At 46.4% G+C, this 20362-nt stretch overlaps 1 protein-coding gene across 1 annotated transcript in view; it reads right to left on the bottom strand.

The window, feature by feature from the left end:
• The window catches only part of LOC139410546 (mitogen-activated protein kinase 1), a 59969-nt gene that overhangs the window by 14417 nt on the left and 25190 nt on the right, over positions 1 to 20362 (bottom strand). The window contains exons 2-4 of the mRNA XM_071155819.1: positions 16801 to 16983; positions 5267 to 5456; positions 4812 to 4928 (exon numbers count right to left, since the gene is read on the bottom strand). Coding sequence (XP_071011920.1) covers positions 4812 to 4928; positions 5267 to 5456; positions 16801 to 16983 — 490 coding nt within the window. The remainder of the gene's footprint in view (positions 1 to 4811; positions 4929 to 5266; positions 5457 to 16800; positions 16984 to 20362) is intronic.

Here is a 20362-nt window from a genome sequence, read left to right as displayed (position 1 = left end):
TGATGGATCCTCGAGTTGCACAGGACAGGGAGGGAGACAACAGGACAGTCTAATTGCTATTGCCAGAGGGTCATAAATCCCTAACCTCTCACTGGTTATTGGCTTGTTGTCTTCCATGACTCATAGCGCTAACTAAAAGCAATGATGACTCCACCCCCCGGGACACAAATAAGCTTAGCATCGATTGGCTGGTCTGCCTGGGCGAACAATCACAAAGTGGCACAGTGCGTGACTCTATCTGGTCCGTCCCGCAGCGAGGGAGCTTTTCTCTTTACTCTCGGTCGCTAAACAAATCCTACGACATCCTCACCAATATCCCCAAAACAAGCCTGAGTCATGTATATTACAGACAGAGAGGTTTGATCTCAAAACAAGCCTGAGTCATGTATATTACAGACAGAGAGGTTTGATCTCAAAACAAGCCTGAGTCATGTATATTACAGACAGAGAGGTTTGATCTCAAAACAAGCCTGAGTCATGTATATTACAGACAGAGAGGTTTGATCTCAAAACAAGCCTGAGTCATGTATATTACAGACAGAGAGGTTTGATCTCAAAACAAGCCTGAGTCATGTATATTACAGACAGAGAGGTTTGATCTCAAAACAAGCCTGAGTCATGTATATTACAGACAGAGAGGTTTGATCTCAAAACAAGCCTGAGTCATGTATATTACAGACAGAGAGGTTTGATCTCAAAACAAGCCTGAGTCATGTATATTACAGACAGAGAGGTTTGATCTCAAAACAAGCCTGAGTCATGTATATTACAGACAGAGAGGTTTGATCTCAAAACAAGCCTGAGTCATGTATATTACAGACAGAGAGGTTTGATCTCAAAACAAGCCTGAGTCATGTATATTACAGACAGAGAGGTTTGATCTCAAAACAAGCCTGAGTCATGTATATTACAGACAGAGAGGTTTGATCTCAAAACAAGCCTGCGTCATGTATATTACAGACAGGTTTATGTACATTATATTGTGCAGTATTGTAGAATAATATGGGTTGTAGTGGTGTATTGTAGACTAATATGGGTTGTTGTGGTGTATTGGTGTATTATAGACTAATATGGGTTGTTGTAGTGTAGTGGGGTATTGTAGATTAATAAGGGTTGTTGTAGTGTAGTGGTGTATTGTAGACTAATATGGGTTGTTGTGGTGTAGTGGTGTATTGTAGACTAATATGGGTTGTTGTAGTGGGGTATTGTAGACTAATATGGGTTGTAGTAGTGGGGTATTGTAGACTAATATGGGTTGTTGTAGTGTAGTGGTGTATTGTAGACTAATATGGGTTGTAGTGGTGTATTGTAGATTAATAAGGGTTGTTGTAGTGTAGTGGTGTATTGTAGACTAATATGGGTTGTTGTAGTGTAGTGGTGTATTGTAGATTAATAAGGGTTGTTGTAGTGGGGTATTGTAGACTAATATGGGTTGTTGTAGTGTATTATAGACTAATATGGGTTGTTGTGGTGTATTGTAGATTAATATGGGTTGTTGTGGTGTATTATAGACTAATATGGGTTGTTGTAGTGTAGTGGTGTATTGTAGACTAATATGGGTTGTTGTAGTGTAGTGGTGTATTGTAGATTAATATGGGTTGCTGTGGTGTATTGTAGACTAATATGAGTTGTTGTAGTGTAGTGGTGTATTGTAGACGAATATGGGTAGTTGTCGTGGTGACTAATATGGGTTGTTGTAGTGTTATATTATATTGGGGCGGCAGGGTAGCCTAGTGGTAAGAGCTTTGGACTAGAAGGTTGCAAGTTCAAGTCCCTGAGCTGACAAGGTAAAATCTGTCGTTCTGCCCCTGAACAGGCAGTTAACCCACTGTTCCTAGGCCGTCATTGAAAATAAGAATTTGTTCTTAACTGACTTGACTAGTTAAATAAAAAAATAAATTGTAGACTAATAAGTGTTGTTGTAGTGGTGTATTGTAGACTAATATGGGTTGTTGTAGTGGGGTATTGTAGACTAATACAGGTTGTTGTAGTGTAGTGGTGTATTGTAGACTAATATGGGTTGTTGTGGTGTATTGTAGACTAATATGGGTTGTTGTAGTGTAGTGGTGTATTGTAGACTAATATGGGTTGTTGTGGTGTATTGTAGACTAATATGGGTTGTTGTAGTGTAGTGGTGTATTGTAGACTAATATGGGTTGTTGTAGTGTAGTGGTGTATTATAGACTAATATGGGTTGTTGTGGTGTATTGGTGTATTGTAGACTAATATGGGTTGTTGTAGTGTAGTGGTGTATTGTAGATTAATATGGGTTGTTGTGGTGTATTGTAGACTAATATGGGTTGTTGTGGTGTATTGTAGACTAATATGGGTTGTTGTAGTGTAGTGGTGTATTGTAGACTAATATGGGTTGTTGTAGTGTAGTGGTGTATTGTAGACTAGTATGGGTTGTTGTAGTGTATTGTAGACTAATATGGGTTGTTGTAGTGGTGTATTGTAGACTAATATGGGTTGTTGTGGTGTATTGGTGTATTGTAGACTAATATGGGTTGTTGTGGTGTATTGTAGACTAATATGGGTTGTTGTGGTGTATTGTAGACTAATATGGGTTGTTGTAGTGTAGTGGTGTATTGTAGACTAATATGGGTTGTTGTAGTGTAGTGGTGTATTGTGGACTAATATGGGTTGTTGTAGTGTAGTGGTGTATTGTAGACTAATATGGGTTGTTGTGGTGCATTGTAGACTAATATGGGTTGTTGTGGTGTATTATAGACTAATATGGGTTGTTGTAGTGTAGTGGGGTATTGTAGACTAATATGGGTTGTTGTAGTGTAGTGGTGTATTGTAGACTAATATGGGTTGTTGTAGTGTAGTGGTGTATTGTAGACTAATATGGGTTGTTGTAGTGGGGTATTGTAGACTAATATGGGTTGTTGTAGTGTAGTGGTGTATTGTAGACTAATATGGGTTGTTGTGGTGTATTATAGACTAATATGGGTTGTTGTGGTGTATTGTAGACTAATATGGGTTGTTGTGGTGTATTGTAGACTAATATGGGTTGTTGTGGTGTATTGTAGACTAATATGGGTTGTTGTAGTGTAGTGGTATATTGTAGACTAATATGGGTTGTTGTAGTGTAGTGGTGTATTGTAGACTAATATGGGTTGTTGTAGTGTATTGTAGACTAATATGGGTTGTTGTAGTGGTGTATTGTAGACTAATATGGGTTGTTGTAGTGTAGTGGTGTATTGTAGACTAATATGGGTTGTTGTGGTGTATTGGTGTATTGTAGACTAATATGGGTTGTTGTGGTGTATTGTAGACTAATATGGGTTGTTGTAGTGTAGTGGTGTATTGTAGACTAATATGGGTTGTTGTAGTGTAGTGGTGTATTATAGACTAATATGGGTTGTTGTAGTGTAGTGGGGTATTGTAGACTAATATGGGTTGTTGTAGTGTAGTGGTGTATTGTAGACTAATATGGGTTGTTGTAGTGTAGTGGTGTATTGTAGACTAATATGGGTTGTTGTAGTGGGGTATTGTAGACTAATATGGGTTGTTGTAGTGTAGTGGTGTATTGTAGACTAATATGGGTTGTTGTGGTGTATTATAGACTAATATGGGTTGCTGTAGTGTAGTGGTGTATTGTAGACTAATATGGGTTGTTGTAGTGGGGTATTGTAGACTAATATGGGTTGTTGTAGTGTAGTGGTGTATTGTAGACTAATATGGGTTGTTGTAGTGGTGTATTGTAGACTAATATGGGTTGTTGTAGTGGGGTATTGTAGACTAATATGGGTTGTTGTAGTGTAGTGGTGTATTGTAGACTAATATGGGTTGTTGTAGTGTAGTGGTGTATTGTAGACTAATATGGGTTGTTGTAGTGGTGTATTGTAGACTAATATGGGTTGTTGTAGTGGGGTATTGTAGACTAATATGGGTTGTTATAGTGTAGTGGTGTATTGTAGACTAATATGGGTTGTTGTAGTGGGGTATTGTAGACTAATATGGGTTGTTGTAGTGGGGTATTGTAGACTAATATGGGTTGTTGTAGTGGGGTATTGTAGACTAATATGGGTTGTTGTAGTGGGGTATTGTAGACTAATATGGGTTGTTGTTGTGTTGTGGTGTATTATAGACTACTATGGGTTGTTGTAGTGTAGTTGTGTATTGTAGACTAATATGGGTTGTTGTAGTGTAGTGGTGTATTGTAGACTAATATGGGTTGTAGTGGTGTATTGTAGACTAATATGGGTTGTTGTGGTGTATTATAGATTAATATGGGTTGTTGTGGTGTATTATAGACTAATATGGGTTGTTGTGGTGTATTGTAGACTAATATGGGTTGTTGTAGTGTAGTTGTGTATTGTAGACTAATATGGGTTGTTGTAGTGTAGTGGTGTATTGTAGACTAATATGGGTTGTTGTGGTGTATTATAGACTAATATGGGTTGTTGTGGTGTATTATAGACTAATATGGGTTGTTGTGGTGTATTGTAGACTAATATGAGTTGTTGTAGTGTAGTGGTGTATTGTAGACTAATATGGGTTGTTGTAGTGTAGTGGTGTATTGTAGACTAATATGGGTTGTTGTGGTGTATTATAGACTAATATGGGTTGTTGTGGTGTATTATAGACTAATATGGGTTGTTGTGGTGTATTGTAGACTAATATGAGTTGTTGTAGTGTAGTGGTGTATTGTAGACTAATATGGGTTGTTGTAGTGTAGTGGTGTATTGTAGACTAATATGGGTTGTTGTGGTGTATTATAGACTAATATGGGTTGTTGTGGTGTATTATAGACTAATATGGGTTGCTGTAGTGTAGTGGTGTATTGAGCTGTTGCATTTCACCTTTGAGTTGAGCATGATCTCAGGCGCACGGTACCAACGAGTCGCAACGTACTCTGTCAAGAAGCCTGTGTGGTCATGGTCCGGGTCAGCCACACGTGCAAGACCAAAGTCACAGATCTAAGGAGGGGGAGGAGATTAGAAAGGAGAGAAGGGAGGAGAGGAGGGTAGAGAAGAGGGTGGAGAGAGACGAGTGGGTGGACCTGGTGCTATTTTGTAAAATTCAATCCACAAATTTGAGGTCGCAGATGATAATGAGCAGTAGGTTTAGGCCTCGGTGCAGGACATTAGGGTCAGGGTTCTGTACCTCTAGATAACAGATGATAATGAGCAGTAGGCATAAAAAATATATTTTTTAAATCTAAGGACATTTGCTGTAAAACAGCACAATTTTCTCTGCCCCACAGAGCAGTACATTAGGGGATGAGGGGCAGGGATCAGAGGTCAGGGTTCTGTACCTTTAGATCACAGGTGGTATTGAGCAGCAGGTTGGAGGGTTTGAGGTCGCGGTGCAGGACGTTAGCTGAGTGGATGTACTTCAGGCCTCTCAGGATCTGGTACAGGAAGTAACAGATGTGATCGTTGCTCAGGTGCTGGGTCTTCAGCAGCTTATACAGATCTGTCTCCATCAGGTCCTGCACGATGTAGCTGGATAACAGAGGGTTAAGGAACAAACTCGACTGGGGCTGTTCATCACACTGCTGCTGTGTTGGTGGGGAGATCTCAGCAGGCTCTGCCCAAACCACACGACTAACACTTTGTTTCATAAAGTCTTCACTATCTCATCCGAGGCAGATGGCCTGAGGTCATCGGCCTTTGATCTAATGAGCGGGAAACTTGACTTCACCAAAGAATTAAAAAAAATGCAGACATTGTAATCCTACAAGAAACATGGTATAGAGGAGACGGACTGCATGGCCAGGCACAACTTCAACACCATCTTTAAGTTTGCGGACAACACAACAGTGGTAGGCCTGATAACCAACAACGACTAGACAGCCAATAGGGAGGAGGTCAGAGACCTGGCCGGGTGGTGCCAGAATAACATCCTATCCCTCAACGTAACCAAGACAAAGGAGATGATTGTGGACTACAGGAAAAGGAGGACCGAGAAAGTCCCCATTCTCATCGACGGGGCTTCAGTAGAGCAGGTTGAGAGCTTCAAGTTCCTTGGCGTCCACATCACCAACAAACTAGAATGGTCCAAACACACCATGACAGCCGTGAAGAGGGCACGACAAAGCCTATTCTCTCTCAGGAAACAAAAAAGATTTAGCATGGGTCCTGAGATCCTCAAAAAGGTTCTACAGCTGCAACATCGAGAGCATCACTGACTGGTACGGTAACTGCTCGGCCTCTGACTGCAAGTCACTACAGAGGGTAGTGCGAATGGCCCAGTACATCACTGGGTGTAGACTCCAGCCTCCCCAGTCATAGACTGTTCTCTCTGCTACCGCACGGCAAGCGCTACCGGAGCGCCAAGTCTAGGTCCAAAAGGCTTCTCAACAGCTTTTACCCCCAAGCCATGACTCCGGAACAGGTAATCAAATGGCTCCCTGGACGATTTGCATTGTGTGCCCCCCCCGAAACCCCTCATTTACACTGCTGCTCTATTTTCTGTTTCATCAATGCATAGTCACTTTAACTATACATTCATGTACATATCAGCTTAATTAGCCCAACTAACCGGTGCCTGTACACAGCCCCCCCTCTAGCGTACACAGCCCCCCCTCTAGCGTACACAGCCCCCCTCTAGCGTACACAGTCCCCTTCTAGCGTACACAGTCCCCCTCTAGCGTACACAGCCCCCCTCTAGCGTACACAGCCCCCCTCTAGCGTACACAGCCCCCCTCTAGCGTACACAGCCCCTCTAGCGTACACAGCCCCCCTCTAGCGTACACAGCCCCCCTAGCGTACACAGCCCCTCTAGCGTACACAGCCCCTCTAGCGTACACAGCCCCCCTAGCGTACACAGCCCCCCTAGCGTACACAGCCCCTCTAGCGTACACAGCCCCCCTAGCGTACACAGCCCCCCTAGCGTACACAGCCCCTCTAGCGTACACAGCCCCTCTAGCGTACACAGCCCCTCTAGCGTACACAGCCCCCCTAGCGTACACAGCCCCTCTAGCGTACACAGCCCCTCTTCTGTTATGTTTCACTGTTGTTTTTATTTCTTTACTTACCTGTTCACCTAAAACCTATTTTTGTACTTAAAAAACAAAACAAAATCGCACTATTGGTTAGAGCCTGTTGTATTCAGCGTTTCACTGCAAGGTCTACTACACCTGTTGTATTCAGCGTTTCACTGCAAGGTCTACTACACCTGTTGTATTCAGCGTTTCACTGCAAGGTCTACTACACCTGTTGTATTCAGCATTTCACTGCAAGGTCTACTACACCTGTTGTATTCAGCATTTCACTGCAAGGTCTACTACACCTGTTGTATTCAGCGTTTCACTGCAAGGTCTACTACACCTGTTGTATTCAGCATTTCACTGTAAGGTCTACTACACCTGTTGAATTCAGCATTTCACTGTGAGGTCTACTACACCTGTTGTATTCAGCATTTCACTGTGAGGTCTACTACACCTGTTGTATTCAGCATTTCACTGTAAGGTCTACTACACCTGTTGTATTCAGCATTTCACTGTGAGGTCTACTACACCTGTTGTATTCAGCATTTCACTGTGAGGTCTACTACACCTGTTGTATTCAACATTTCACTGTGAGGTCTACTACACCTGTTGTATTCAGCATTTCACTGTAAGGTCTACTACACCTGTTGTATTCAGCATTTCACTGTGAGGTCTACTACACCTGTTGTATTCAGCATTTCACTGTAAGGTCTACTACACCTGTTGTATTCAGCATTTCACTGTGAGGTCTACTACACCTGTTGTATTCAGCATTTCACTGTGAGGTCTACTACACCTGTTGTATTCAGCATTTCACTGTGAGGTCTACTACACCTGTTGTATTCAGCATTTCACTGTAAGTCCTACTACACCTGTTGTATTCAGCATTTCACTGTGAGGTCTACTACACCTGTTGTATTCAGCATTTCACTGTGAGGTCTACTACACCTGTTGTATTCAGCATGTCACTGTGTGGCCTACTACACCTGTTGTATTCAGCATTTCACTGTGTGGCCTAATACACCTGTTGTATTCAGCATTTCACTGTAAGGTCTACTACACCTGTTGTATTCAGCATTTCACTGTAAGGTCTACTACACCTGTTGTATTCAGCATTTCACTGTGAGGTCTACTACACCTGTTGTATTCAGCATTTCACTGTAAGGTCTACTACACCTGTTGTATTCAGCATTTCACTGTGAGGTCTACTACACCTGTTGTATTCAGCATTTCACTGTGAGGTCTACTACACCTGTTGTATTCAGCATTTCACTGTGAGGTCTCCTACACCTGTTGTATTCAGCATTTCACTGTGAGGTCTACTACACCTGTTGTATTCGGTGAAATAAAATAAAATGTGATTTGGATCCACTGGTTGTCCTCTAGGTTACAGAGAGCTGGTAGTCCCATCCACCACACTCAGGTGGGTGGTATAGAGGATATGGATCCACTGGTTGTCTTCTAGGTTACAGAGAGCTGGTAGTCCCATCCACCACACTACCAGGTGGGTGGTATAGAGGATATGGACCCACTGGTTGTCCTCTAGGTTACAGAGAGCTGGTAGTCCCATCCACCACACTACCAGGTGGGTGGTATAGAGGAGATGGACCCACTGGTTGTCCTCTAGGTTACAGAGAGCTGGTAGTCCCATCCACCACACTACCAGGTGGATGGTATAGAGGAGATGGACCCACTGGTTGTCCTCTAGGTTACAGAGAGCTGGTAGTCCCATCCACCACACTACCAGGTGGGTGGTATAGAGGAGATGGACCCACTGGTTGTCTTCTAGGTTACAGAGAGCTGGTAGTCCCATCCACCACACTACCAGGTGGGTGGTATAGAGGATATGGACCCACTGGTTGTCTTCTAGGTTACAGAGAGCTGGTAGTCCCATCCACCACACTACCAGGTGGGTGGTATAGAGGATATGGACCCACTGGTTGTCCTCTAGGTTACAGAGAGCTGGTAGTCCCATCCACCACACTACCAGGTGGGTGGTATAGAGGAGATGGACCCACTGGTTGTCCTCTAGGTTACAGAGAGCTGGTAGTCCCATCCACCACACTACCAGGTGGGTGGTATAGAGGAGATGGACCCACTGGTTGTCCTCTAGGTTACAGAGAGCTGGTAGTCCCATCCACCACACTACCAGGTGGGTGGTATAGAGGAGATGGACCCACTGGTTGTCTTCTAGGTTACAGAGAGCTGGTAGTCCCATCCACCACACTAACAGGTGGGTGGTATAGAGGATATGGACCCACTGGTTGTCCTCTAGGTTACAGAGAGCTGGTAGTCCCATCCACCACACTACCAGGTGGGTGGTATAGAGGAGATGGACCCACTGGTTGTCCTCTAGGTTACAGAGAGCTGGTAGTCCCATCCACCACACTACCAGGTGGGTGGTATAGAGGAGATGGACCCACTGGTTGTCCTCTAGGTTACAGAGAGCTGGTAGTCCCATCCACCACACTACCAGGTGGGTGGTATAGAGGAGATGGACCCACTGGTTGTCTTCTAGGTTACAGAGAGCTGGTAGTCCCATCCACCACACTACCAGGTGGGTGGTATAGAGGAGATGGACCCACTGGTTGTCTTCTAGGTTACAGAGAGCTGGTAGTCCCATCCACCACACTGCCAGGTGGGTGGTATAGAGGAGATGGACCCACTGGTTGTCTTCTAGGTTACAGAGAGCATGGTAGTCCCATCCACCACACTACCAGGTGGGTGGTATAGAGGATATGGATCCACTGGTTGTCTTCTAGGTTACAGAGAGCTGGTAGTCCCATCCACCACACTACCAGGTGGGTGGTATAGAGGAGATGGACCCACTGGTTGTCTTCTAGGTTACAGAGAGCTGGTAGTCCCATCCACCACACTACCAGGTGGGTGGTATAGAGGATATGGACCCACTGGTTGTCTTCTAGGTTACAGAGAGCTGGTAGTCCCATCCACCACACTACCAGGTGGGTGATATAGAGGATATGGATCCACTGGTTGTCTTCTAGGTTACAGAGAGCTGGTAGTCCCATCCACCACACTACCAGGTGGGTGGTATAGAGGATATGGATCCACTGGTTGTCTTCTAGGTTACAGAGAGCTGGTAGTCCCATCCACCACACTACCAGGTGGGTGGTATAGAGGAGATGGACCCACTGGTTGTCTTCTAGGTTACAGAGAGCTGGTAGTCCCATCCACCACACTACCAGGTGGGTGGTATAGAGGAGATGGACCCACTGGTTGTCTTCTAGGTTACAGAGAGCTGGTAGTCCCATCCACCACACTACCAGGTGGGTGGTATAGAGGAGATGGACCCACTGGTTGTCTTCTAGGTTACAGAGAGCTGGTAGTCCCATCCACCACACTACCAGGTGGGTGGTATAGAGGATATGGATCCACTGGTTGTCTTCTAGGTTACAGAGAGCTGGTAGTCCCATCCACCACACTACCAGGTGGGTGGTATAGAGGAGATGGACCCACTGGTTGTCTTCTAGGTTACAGAGAGCTGGTAGTCCCATCCACCACACTACCAGGTGGGTGGTATAGAGGAGATGGACCCACTGGTTGTCCTCTAGGTTACAGAGAGCTGGTAGTCCCATCCACCACACTACCAGGTGGGTGGTATAGAGGAGATGGACCCACTGGTTGTCCTCTAGGTTACAGAGAGCTGGTAGTCCCATCCACCACACTACCAGGTGGGTGGTATAGAGGAGATGGACCCACTGGTTGTCCTCTAGGTTACAGAGAGCTGGTAGTCCCATCCACCACACTACCAGGTGGGTGGTATAGAGGAGATGGACCCACTGGTTGTCTTCTAGGTTACAGAGAGCTGGTAGTCCCATCCACCACACTACCAGGTGGGTGGTATAGAGGAGATGGACCCACTGGTTGTCTTCTAGGTTACAGAGAGCTGGTAGTCCCATCCACCACACTGCCAGGTGGGTGGTATAGAGGAGATGGACCCACTGGTTGTCTTCTAGGTTACAGAGAGCATGGTAGTCCCATCCACCACACTACCAGGTGGGTGGTATAGAGGATATGGATCCACTGGTTGTCTTATAGGTTACAGAGAGCTGGTAGTCCCATCCACCACACTACCAGGTGGGTGGTATATGGTAGTCCCATCCACCACACTAACAGGTGGGTGGTATAGAGGATATGGACCCACTGGTTGTCCTCTAGGTTACAGAGAGCTGGTAGTCCCATCCACCACACTACCAGGTGGGTGGTATAGAGGAGATGGACCCACTGGTTGTCCTCTAGGTTACAGAGAGCTGGTAGTCCCATCCACCACACTACCAGGTGGGTGGTATAGAGGAGATGGACCCACTGGTTGTCCTCTAGGTTACAGAGAGCTGGTAGTCCCATCCACCACACTACCAGGTGGGTGGTATAGAGGAGATGGACCCACTGGTTGTCTTCTAGGTTACAGAGAGCTGGTAGTCCCATCCACCACACTACCAGGTGGGTGGTATAGAGGAGATGGACCCACTGGTTGTCTTCTAGGTTACAGAGAGCTGGTAGTCCCATCCACCACACTGCCAGGTGGGTGGTATAGAGGAGATGGACCCACTGGTTGTCTTCTAGGTTACAGAGAGCATGGTAGTCCCATCCACCACACTACCAGGTGGGTGGTATAGAGGATATGGATCCACTGGTTGTCTTCTAGGTTACAGAGAGCTGGTAGTCCCATCCACCACACTACCAGGTGGGTGGTATAGAGGAGATGGACCCACTGGTTGTCTTCTAGGTTACAGAGAGCTGGTAGTCCCATCCACCACACTACCAGGTGGGTGGTATAGAGGATATGGACCCACTGGTTGTCTTCTAGGTTACAGAGAGCTGGTAGTCCCATCCACCACACTACCAGGTGGGTGATATAGAGGATATGGATCCACTGGTTGTCTTCTAGGTTACAGAGAGCTGGTAGTCCCATCCACCACACTACCAGGTGGGTGGTATAGAGGATATGGATCCACTGGTTGTCTTCTAGGTTACAGAGAGCTGGTAGTCCCATCCACCACACTACCAGGTGGGTGGTATAGAGGAGATGGACCCACTGGTTGTCTTCTAGGTTACAGAGAGCTGGTAGTCCCATCCACCACACTACCAGGTGGGTGGTATAGAGGAGATGGACCCACTGGTTGTCTTCTAGGTTACAGAGAGCTGGTAGTCCCATCCACCACACTACCAGGTGGGTGGTATAGAGGAGATGGACCCACTGGTTGTCTTCTAGGTTACAGAGAGCTGGTAGTCCCATCCACCACACTACCAGGTGGGTGGTATAGAGGATATGGATCCACTGGTTGTCTTCTAGGTTACAGAGAGCTGGTAGTCCCATCCACCACACTACCAGGTGGGTGGTATAGAGGAGATGGACCCACTGGTTGTCTTCTAGGTTACAGAGAGCTGGTAGTCCCATCCACCACACTACCAGGTGGGTGGTATAGAGGAGATGGACCCACTGGTTGTCCTCTAGGTTACAGAGAGCTGGTAGTCCCATCCACCACACTACCAGGTGGGTGGTATAGAGGAGATGGACCCACTGGTTGTCCTCTAGGTTACAGAGAGCTGGTAGTCCCATCCACCACACTACCAGGTGGGTGGTATAGAGGAGATGGACCCACTGGTTGTCCTCTAGGTTACAGAGAGCTGGTAGTCCCATCCACCACACTACCAGGTGGGTGGTATAGAGGAGATGGACCCACTGGTTGTCTTCTAGGTTACAGAGAGCTGGTAGTCCCATCCACCACACTACCAGGTGGGTGGTATAGAGGAGATGGACCCACTGGTTGTCTTCTAGGTTACAGAGAGCTGGTAGTCCCATCCACCACACTGCCAGGTGGGTGGTATAGAGGAGATGGACCCACTGGTTGTCTTCTAGGTTACAGAGAGCATGGTAGTCCCATCCACCACACTACCAGGTGGGTGGTATAGAGGATATGGATCCACTGGTTGTCTTATAGGTTACAGAGAGCTGGTAGTCCCATCCACCACACTACCAGGTGGGTGGTATAGAGGAGATGGACCCACTGGTTGTCTTCTAGGTTACAGAGAGCTGGTAGTCCCATCCACCACACTACCAGGTGGGTGGTATAGAGGATATGGACCCACTGGTTGTCTTCTAGGTTACAGAGAGCTGGTAGTCCCATCCACCACACTACCAGGTGGGTGATATAGAGGATATGGATCCACTGGTTGTCTTCTAGGTTACAGAGAGCTGGTAGTCCCATCCACCACACTACCAGGTGGGTGGTATAGAGGAGATGGACCCACTGGTTGTCTTCTAGGTTACAGAGAGCTGGTAGTCCCATCCACCACACTACCAGGTGGGTGGTATAGAGGAGATGGACCCACTGGTTGTCTTCTAGGTTACAGAGAGCTGGTAGTCCCATCCACCACACTACCAGGTGGGTGGTATAGAGGAGATGGACCCACTGGTTGTCTTCTAGGTTACAGAGAGCTGGTAGTCCCATCCACCACACTACCAGGTGGGTGGTATAGAGGATATGGATCCACTGGTTGTCTTCTAGGTTACAGAGAGCTGGTAGTCCCATCCACCACACTACCAGGTGGGTGGTATAGAGGAGATGGACCCACTGGTTGTCTTCTAGGTTACAGAGAGCTGGTAGTCCCATCCACCACACTACCAGGTGGGTGGTATAGAGGAGATGGACCCACTGGTTGTCCTCTAGGTTACAGAGAGCTGGTAGTCCCATCCACCACACTACCAGGTGGGTGGTATAGAGGAGATGGACCCACTGGTTGTCCTCTAGGTTACAGAGAGCTGGTAGTCCCATCCACCACACTACCAGGTGGGTGGTATAGAGGAGATGGACCCACTGGTTGTCCTCTAGGTTACAGAGAGCTGGTAGTCCCATCCACCACACTACCAGGTGGGTGGTATAGAGGAGATGGACCCACTGGTTGTCTTCTAGGTTACAGAGAGCTGGTAGTCCCATCCACCACACTACCAGGTGGGTGGTATAGAGGAGATGGACCCACTGGTTGTCTTCTAGGTTACAGAGAGCTGGTAGTCCCATCCACCACACTGCCAGGTGGGTGGTATAGAGGAGATGGACCCACTGGTTGTCTTCTAGGTTACAGAGAGCATGGTAGTCCCATCCACCACACTACCAGGTGGGTGGTATAGAGGATATGGATCCACTGGTTGTCTTCTAGGTTACAGAGAGCTGGTAGTCCCATCCACCACACTACCAGGTGGGTGGTATAGAGGAGATGGACCCACTGGTTGTCTTCTAGGTTACAGAGAGCTGGTAGTCCCATCCACCACACTACCAGGTGGGTGGTATAGAGGATATGGACCCACTGGTTGTCTTCTAGGTTACAGAGAGCTGGTAGTCCCATCCACCACACTACCAGGTGGGTGATATAGAGGATATGGATCCACTGGTTGTCTTCTAGGTTACAGAGAGCTGGTAGTCCCATCCACCACACTACCAGGTGGGTGGTATAGAGGATATGGATCCACTGGTTGTCTTCTAGGTTACAGAGAGCTGGTAGTCCCATCCACCACACTACCAGGTGGGTGGTATAGAGGAGATGGACCCACTGGTTGTCTTCTAGGTTACAGAGAGCTGGTAGTCCCATCCACCACACTACCAGGTGGGTGGTATAGAGGAGATGGACCCACTGGTTGTCTTCTAGGTTACAGAGAGCTGGTAGTCCCATCCACCACACTACCAGGTGGGTGGTATAGAGGAGATGGACCCACTGGTTGTCTTCTAGGTTACAGAGAGCTGGTAGTCCCATCCACCACACTACCAGGTGGGTGGTATAGAGGATATGGATCCACTGGTTGTCTTCTAGGTTACAGAGAGCTGGTAGTCCCATCCACCACACTACCAGGTGGGTGGTATAGAGGAGATGGACCCACTGGTTGTCTTCTAGGTTACAGAGAGCTGGTAGTCCCATCCACCACACTACCAGGTGGGTGGTATAGAGGAGATGGACCCACTGGTTGTCCTCTAGGTTACAGAGAGCTGGTAGTCCCATCCACCACACTACCAGGTGGGTGGTATAGAGGAGATGGACCCACTGGTTGTCTTCTAGGTTACAGAGAGCTGGTAGTCCCATCCACCACACTACCAGGTGGGTGGTATAGAGGAGATGGACCCACTGGTTGTCTTCTAGGTTACAGAGAGCTGGTAGTCCCATCCACCACACTACCAGGTGGGTGGTATAGAGGATATGGATCCACTGGTTGTCTTCTAGGTTACAGAGAGCTGGTAGTCCCATCCACCACACTACCAGGTGGGTGGTATAGAGGAGATGGACCCACTGGTTGTCTTCTAGGTTACAGAGAGCTGGTAGTCCCATCCACCACACTACCAGGTGGGTGGTATAGAGGAGATGGACCCACTGGTTGTCTTCTAGGTTACAGAGAGCTGGTAGTCCCATCACACAAGTGTGCTAATATGGTATAGAACTCAATCTACTAAATTAGTCAAAACAGGGACATTTTACATTTCTCTAGAAATTAACAAGAAAATGATCCTAACAGAGAAAAATGTTCTCCTGAGTGCTACCTATAGCCCCGCACTACAATCCCCATACTTTAACCTCTTGAATCTAGGGGGCAGTATTTTCATTTTTGGAAAAATAACGCCCCCAAAGTAAACACCTATTTTGTCAGGACAAGATGCTAGAATATGCATATAATTGACAGCTTAGGATAGAAAAGACTAAAGTTTCCAAAACTGTAAAAACTGCATTATCATTGACAGCAGACTCATACATTTCCTCAGTGAACACAATGTACAGAACAAATATCAAATTGTATTTTTACCAAATTACCGTACGACAGACCACGTATTCAGCCTGCACCAATTGACAAACAAACAAACCAAAACAAAGGCAAAGTCTTCTCATGTTTGTTGAATTCAAGAGCTTTAGACTCAATTTGGCTTGAGGGTCTGCTATACAAATTGATGGAAAGTTGTGTTGGGGGAAAAGCATAACATTATAAAATCCATGTAAAGAATCCATGTAAAGAAACACACATTTCTTCCCACAGGGCCGTGGGGTGAGGCAGGGATGCAGCTTAAGCCCCACCCTCTCCAACATTTTATCAACGAATTGGCGAGGACACTAGAACAGTCTGCAGCACCCTGCTAGAATCTGGAGTCAAATGTCTACTGTTCGCTGATGATCTGGTGCTTCTGTCACCAACCAAGGAGGGCCAACAGCAGCACCTAGATCTACTGCACAGATTCTGTCAGACCTGGGCCCTGACATTGAGAAAGGCCGCCGTAGTCAGACCTGGCTCTCAAGAGAAGACAGGCTATGTGCTCACTGCCCACAAAATGAGGTGGAAACTGAGCTGCACTTCCTAACCTCCTGCCCAATGTATGACTATATTAGAGACACATTTCCCTCAGATTACACAGATCCATAAACAAATCCAATTTTGATAAACTCCCACTATCTACTGGGTGAAATACCACAGTGTGCATCACAGCAGCAAGATGTGTGACCTGTTGCCACAAGAAAAGGGCAACCAGTGAAGAACACCATTCTAAATACAACCTATATATATATATACACTTTACCTTGTGTACTTTAACCATTTTCACATATGACATTTAAAATGTCTATTATTTTGGAACTTTTGTGAATGTAATGTTAATAAACAATACAATTTAAAAGTTATCTACTTCACTTGATTTGGCAATGTAAACATGTTTCCATGCCAATAAAGCCCTTAAATTGAAATGGAATTGTGAGAAAGTGAGAGAATCACAAGATAAAGAAACACGTCCTGATGATCCAAGTCTGACTAACATCCTGACTACGTGCGGATGACATCATGATAAATAACATCAGGCTGTAAAAGATACACGTCCTTCATCTGGTGGATGGAGGGCATGCGGATGATGTCGTTGATGCTGATGATGTTCTCATGTTTGAAGCGCAGCAGGATCTTAATCTCTCTCAGAGTCCTCTGGCAGTATGTCTGGTGTTCAAACGGACTGATCTTCTTAATCGCAACGCGGACCTTGTTGTCACGGCAATATGCAGAGCTGGGGATGGAGAGAGAGAGAGAGGAGGTTAGAGTCAGAGCTGGAGAGAGAGAGAGAGAGGGGGGGGTTAGAGAGAGGGGTGGGGTTAGAGAGAGAGGGGGGTTAGAAAGAGGTGGGGTTAGAGAGAGAGGGGTGGGGTTATAGAGAGAGGGGGGGTTAGAGAGAGAGGGGGTGAGAGAGAGAGAGGGGGGGTGAGAGAGAGAGGGGGGGTGAGAGAGAGAGAGGGGGGGTGAGAGAGAGAGGGGGGGTGAGAGAGAGAGGGGGGGTGAGAGAGAGAGGGGGGGTGAGAGAGAGAGGGGGGGTTAGAGAGAGAGGGGGTTAGAGAGAGGGGGGGTTAGAGAGAGGGGGGTTAGAGAGAGGGGGGTTAGAGAGAGGGGGGTTAGAGAGAGGGGGGTTAGAGAGAGGGGGGTTAGAGAGAGGGGGGTTAGCGAGAGAGGGGGGTTAGCGAGAGAGGGGGGGTTAGCGAGAGAGGGGGGGTTAGCGAGAGAGCAGGTTAGAGTCAGAACTGGGGCGAGAGAGGAAGTTAGTCAGTTAATCTCTTAGAAATACAGTAACTACTAACTACTGAGTTGTTGACTGTGCTATTCTTTCTTTTTGCAACATGAAATCACTATCAGTCAGCATGTGGAACATTCAGGCCCTAAACTCAACCTTTGGACTGAAGTTCAACAAACATCTGAAAGATGTTGACCTCATCATTCTGCAGGAGACATGGTGTAAGGCTGACATTTCTCACTCACTGCCCCACAGGCTACAGAGAGGTCATTGTGCCGTCACAGAAACACAGCTCTGTCAATAGAGGCAGAGACTCTGGAGGACTGATCATTTGGTACAAATCCCAACTACAAAATCAAATTGATCCTCTCAAAATCGGTAAATATCACATTTGGTTTTAACTGAAAAAAGAACTTGGACTGACAGAGAGATATGTTCCTTTGCACAATATATATCCCCCCTCAGAATCCATGTAAAGAAACACACATTTCTTCCCACAGGGCCGTGGGGTGAGGCAGGGATGCAGCTTAAGCCCCACCCTCTCCAACATTTTTATCAACGAATTGGTGAGGACACTAGAACAGTCTGCAGCACCCGGCCTCACCTGCTAGAATCTGAAGTCAAATGTCTACTGTTTGCCGATGATCTGGTGCTTCTGTCACCAACCAAGGAGGGCCTACAACAGCACCTAGATCTTCTGCACAGATTCTGCCAGACCTGGGCCCTGACAGTAAATCTCAGTAAGACTAAAATAATGGTGTTCCAAAAAAGGTCCAGTTACCAGGAACATAAATACAAATTCTATCTAGACACTGTTGCCCGAGAGCACACAAAAACCTATACATACCTCGGCCTAAACATGATCATCACAGGTAACTGGCTCTAAATAGAGTACACAGCAGCAGAAAATCTGATCACTGTGACTGACAAAGTTAAGGAAAGCTTTGACTACGTACAGACTCAGTGAGCATAGCCTTGCTATTGAGAAAGGCAGGTGTAAGCAGACCTGGCTCTCAAGAGAAGACAGGCTATGTGCACACCGCCCACAAAATGAGGTGGAAACTGAGCTGCACTTCCTCACTTCCTATCAAATGTATGACCATATGAGAGAGACATATTTCCATCAGATTACACAGACCCACAAAGAATTCGAATATCAGTGTGTCATCACAGCAGCAAGATTGTCTCGTCTCTGTTGACACAAGAAAAGGTCAACCAGTGAAGAACAAACACCATTGTAAATACAACCCATATTTATGCTTATTTATTTTCCCTTTTGTACTTTAACTATTTGCGGCATAATCTGACATTTGAACTTTATTCCTTTGAATCTGTTGTGAGTGTTTACCGTTTATTGGTTATGGTTTATTATCTATTTAAATAGCTTAGGCAATGTAAACACATGTTTCCCATGTAAATAAAGCCCCTTAAATTGAATTGAGAGAGGAGAGAAATAAAAGAAAGGAGAGAGGAGAGAGAAAGAGGGGAGAGGGGGGAGAGAAAGAGACGGGAGAGGGGGGAGAGATAAAGAGAGGGGAGAGATAAAGAGAGGGGAGAGATAAAGAGAGGGGAGAGATAAAGAGAGGGGAGAGATAAAGAGAGGGGAGAGATAAAGAGAGGGGAGAGAGAAAAAGAGAGAAAGAGAGGGGAGAGACAAAGAGAGGGGAGAGAGGGAGAGAGAAAGAGGAGAGAAAGAGGAGAGAAAGAGGAGAGAAAGAGAGGAGAGAGAGAAAGAGAGGAGAGAGAGAAAGATAGGAGAGAGAGAAAGAGAGGAGAGAGAAAGAGAGGAGAGAGAGAAAGAAAGAGAGGGGGATAGAAAGAGAGGGGAGAGAAAGAAAGGGGAGAGAAAGAGAAAGAGAGGGGAGAGAAAGAGAGGAGAGAGAAAGAGAGGAGAGAGAAAGAGAAAGAGAGGAGAGGAGAGAGAAAGAGAGGAAAGAGAGAAAGAGGAAAGACAGGAGAGAGAGAAAGACAGGAGAGAGAGAGAAAGAGGAAAGACAGGAGAGAGAGAGAAAGAGGAAAGACAGGAGAGAGAGAGAAAGAGGAAAGAGAAAGGAAAGAGAAAGAGAGAAAGAGGAGAAAGAGAGGAGAGAGAGAAAGAAAGAAAGAAAGAGAGGAGAGAGAAAGAGAGGAGGAGAGAAAGAGAGGAGAAAGAAAGAGAGGAGAGAGAAAGAGAGGAGAGAGAAAGAGAGGGGAGAGAGAAAGAGAGGGGAGAGAGAAAGAGAGGGGAGAGAGAAAGAGAGGGGAGAGAGAAAGAGAGGGGGAAGAGAAAGAGAGGGGGAAGAGAAAGAGAGGGGGAAGAGAAAGAGAGGGGGAAGAGAAAGAGAGAAGAGAGGGGAGAGAGAAAGAGAGGGGAGAGAGAAAGAGAGGGGAGAGAGAAAGAGAGGGGAGAGAGAAAGAGAGGGGAGAGAAAAAGAGAGGGGGAAGAGAGAGAGAAAGAGAGGGGAGAGAGAAAGAGAGGGGAGAGAGAAAGAGAGGGGAGAGAGAAAGAGAGGGGAGAGAGAAAGAGAGGGGAGAGAGAAAGAGAGGGGAGAGAGAAAGAGAGGGGAGAGAGAAAGAGAGGGAGAGAAAGAGAGGGGAGAGAAAGAGAGGGGAGAGAAAGAGAGGGGAGAGAGAAAGAGAGGAGAGAGAGAAAGAGAGGAGAGAGAGAAAGAGAGGAGAAAGAGAGAAAGCGAGAAAGAGAGGAGAGAGAGAAAGAGGGGGAGAGAAAGAAAGAGAGGGGGAGAGAAAGAAAGAGAGAGGGAGAGAAAGAAAGAGAGGGGGAGAGAAAGAGAGGGGGAGAGAAAGAGAGGGGAGAGAAAGAGAGGGGAGAGAAAGAGAGGGGAGAGAAAGAGAGGGGGAGAGAAAGAGAGGGGGAGAGAAAGAGAGGAGAGAGAAAGAGAAAGAG

Source organism: Oncorhynchus clarkii, chromosome 6, assembly GCF_045791955.1.
Source record: "Oncorhynchus clarkii lewisi isolate Uvic-CL-2024 chromosome 6, UVic_Ocla_1.0, whole genome shotgun sequence".
Taxonomy (NCBI): Eukaryota; Metazoa; Chordata; class Actinopteri; order Salmoniformes; family Salmonidae; genus Oncorhynchus; species Oncorhynchus clarkii.
The sequence above is the reverse complement of the archived record's forward strand: the minus strand, read 5'-3'. Positions and strand labels throughout refer to the sequence as shown.